Genomic DNA, 1,051 nt, shown 5'->3' with positions numbered 1-1,051 from the left:
CCCCTCTTCGCCTCCAGGCTTTTGCAGGTGTGCAGCGCGAGCGCCGGCGCCCCCCCAGCCATGCCCGTGGACCTGGCCGTGCGGCTCTGCCTGAGCCACTCGGCGCCCATCTGCAAGCTCCTGAACTCCTACGAGGAGCTGCGGGGCAGCCGGGGGCGCAAACCCCTCCGATCCTGCCTCAACCAGAAGCTGAACGCAGAGCTTGAGCCTGAGCGGCGAGATAACACCAAGAACTCCAAGGGCCAGAAGAAGAAAGTCATATTTGCTGACACGAAGGGGCTCTCACTGACGGCTGTCCGCTTCTTCTCAAAGATCGAGGAGGACCTCTGTGACCTGCAGCATGCCCTGTCTGACCTCGCCTCCTTCCGACCTCGTCTGCGGGACTGGCGCCCAGAAGCGTGCAGGTATGTGCTGGACTTCCCACAGCCCTCTGCAGACTATGTGACTTTCCGCAGCCGCCTACACAGCAACCTCGTCTGCCTGGAGAACTGCCTGATCCAGGACCGTGCCCTCTCGGGGACAGTGAAGGTCAGAAACATTGCGTATGAGAAGAAGGTGGTGGTCCGCATCACCTTTGATGGCTGGAAGAGCTTTCGGGACCTCCCCTGCCAGTATATGCATAGCACATACGGCTCGGCCGACACGGACATCTTCTCGTTTGAGCTCGCCCTGCCCAAGCCGTCCCTCTCCCGCAGGGCCACGGAGTTTTGCATCTTCTTCCAGTGTGGACAGAAGACCCACTGGGACAACAACCAAGGGAGGAACTACAGGATCTGCCCTGTGGGCATGAGCCGCCCTCCCTCCCAGTGTGTGAAGAGTGCCAGCGGGGCCTGGGAGCACCTCGGCACCACTCGGGCTGCTGCCCTGGTCCTTTCCCACCTGCAGACCTGGCACCGGGTGGAGGCCCAGGCTCCCTATTGGTAGGAATGCAGCATGTAGAGAGGTGTAGGTCCCTTCCATGTCCCTACTGTGGCACAAGTGTCTCGGGAGGGTTCAACTGCAGAAGATACTGCTCACAGTGTTGTTAAGCTCCTCCATGTGTCTGGCCTGC

The 1,051-nt window shown here is 60.9% G+C and overlaps 1 protein-coding gene across 1 annotated transcript; it reads left to right on the top strand.

Moving 5' to 3' along the window:
* The first annotated feature begins 60 nt into the window (after window positions 1–60).
* Window positions 61–924, top strand: LOC103774127 (protein phosphatase 1 regulatory subunit 3C-B-like). The gene has a single exon (XM_008941509.1). It carries the CDS (start codon window positions 61–63, stop codon window positions 922–924), a length of 864 nt encoding a protein of 287 aa, XP_008939757.1.
* Window positions 925–1,051: the final 127 nt, after the last annotated feature.

Source organism: Merops nubicus, unplaced genomic scaffold (assembly GCF_000691845.1).
Source record: "Merops nubicus isolate BGI_N331 unplaced genomic scaffold, ASM69184v1 scaffold39755, whole genome shotgun sequence".
NCBI lineage: Eukaryota > Metazoa > Chordata > Aves > Coraciiformes > Meropidae > Merops > Merops nubicus.
The sequence above is the reverse complement of the archived record's forward strand: the minus strand, read 5'-3'. Positions and strand labels throughout refer to the sequence as shown.

Coding starts and splice junctions, on each gene's coding strand:
- LOC103774127 (XM_008941509.1), top strand. CDS start 61: ATGCCCGTGGACCTGGCCGTGCGGCTCTGCCTGAGCCACTCGGCGCCC.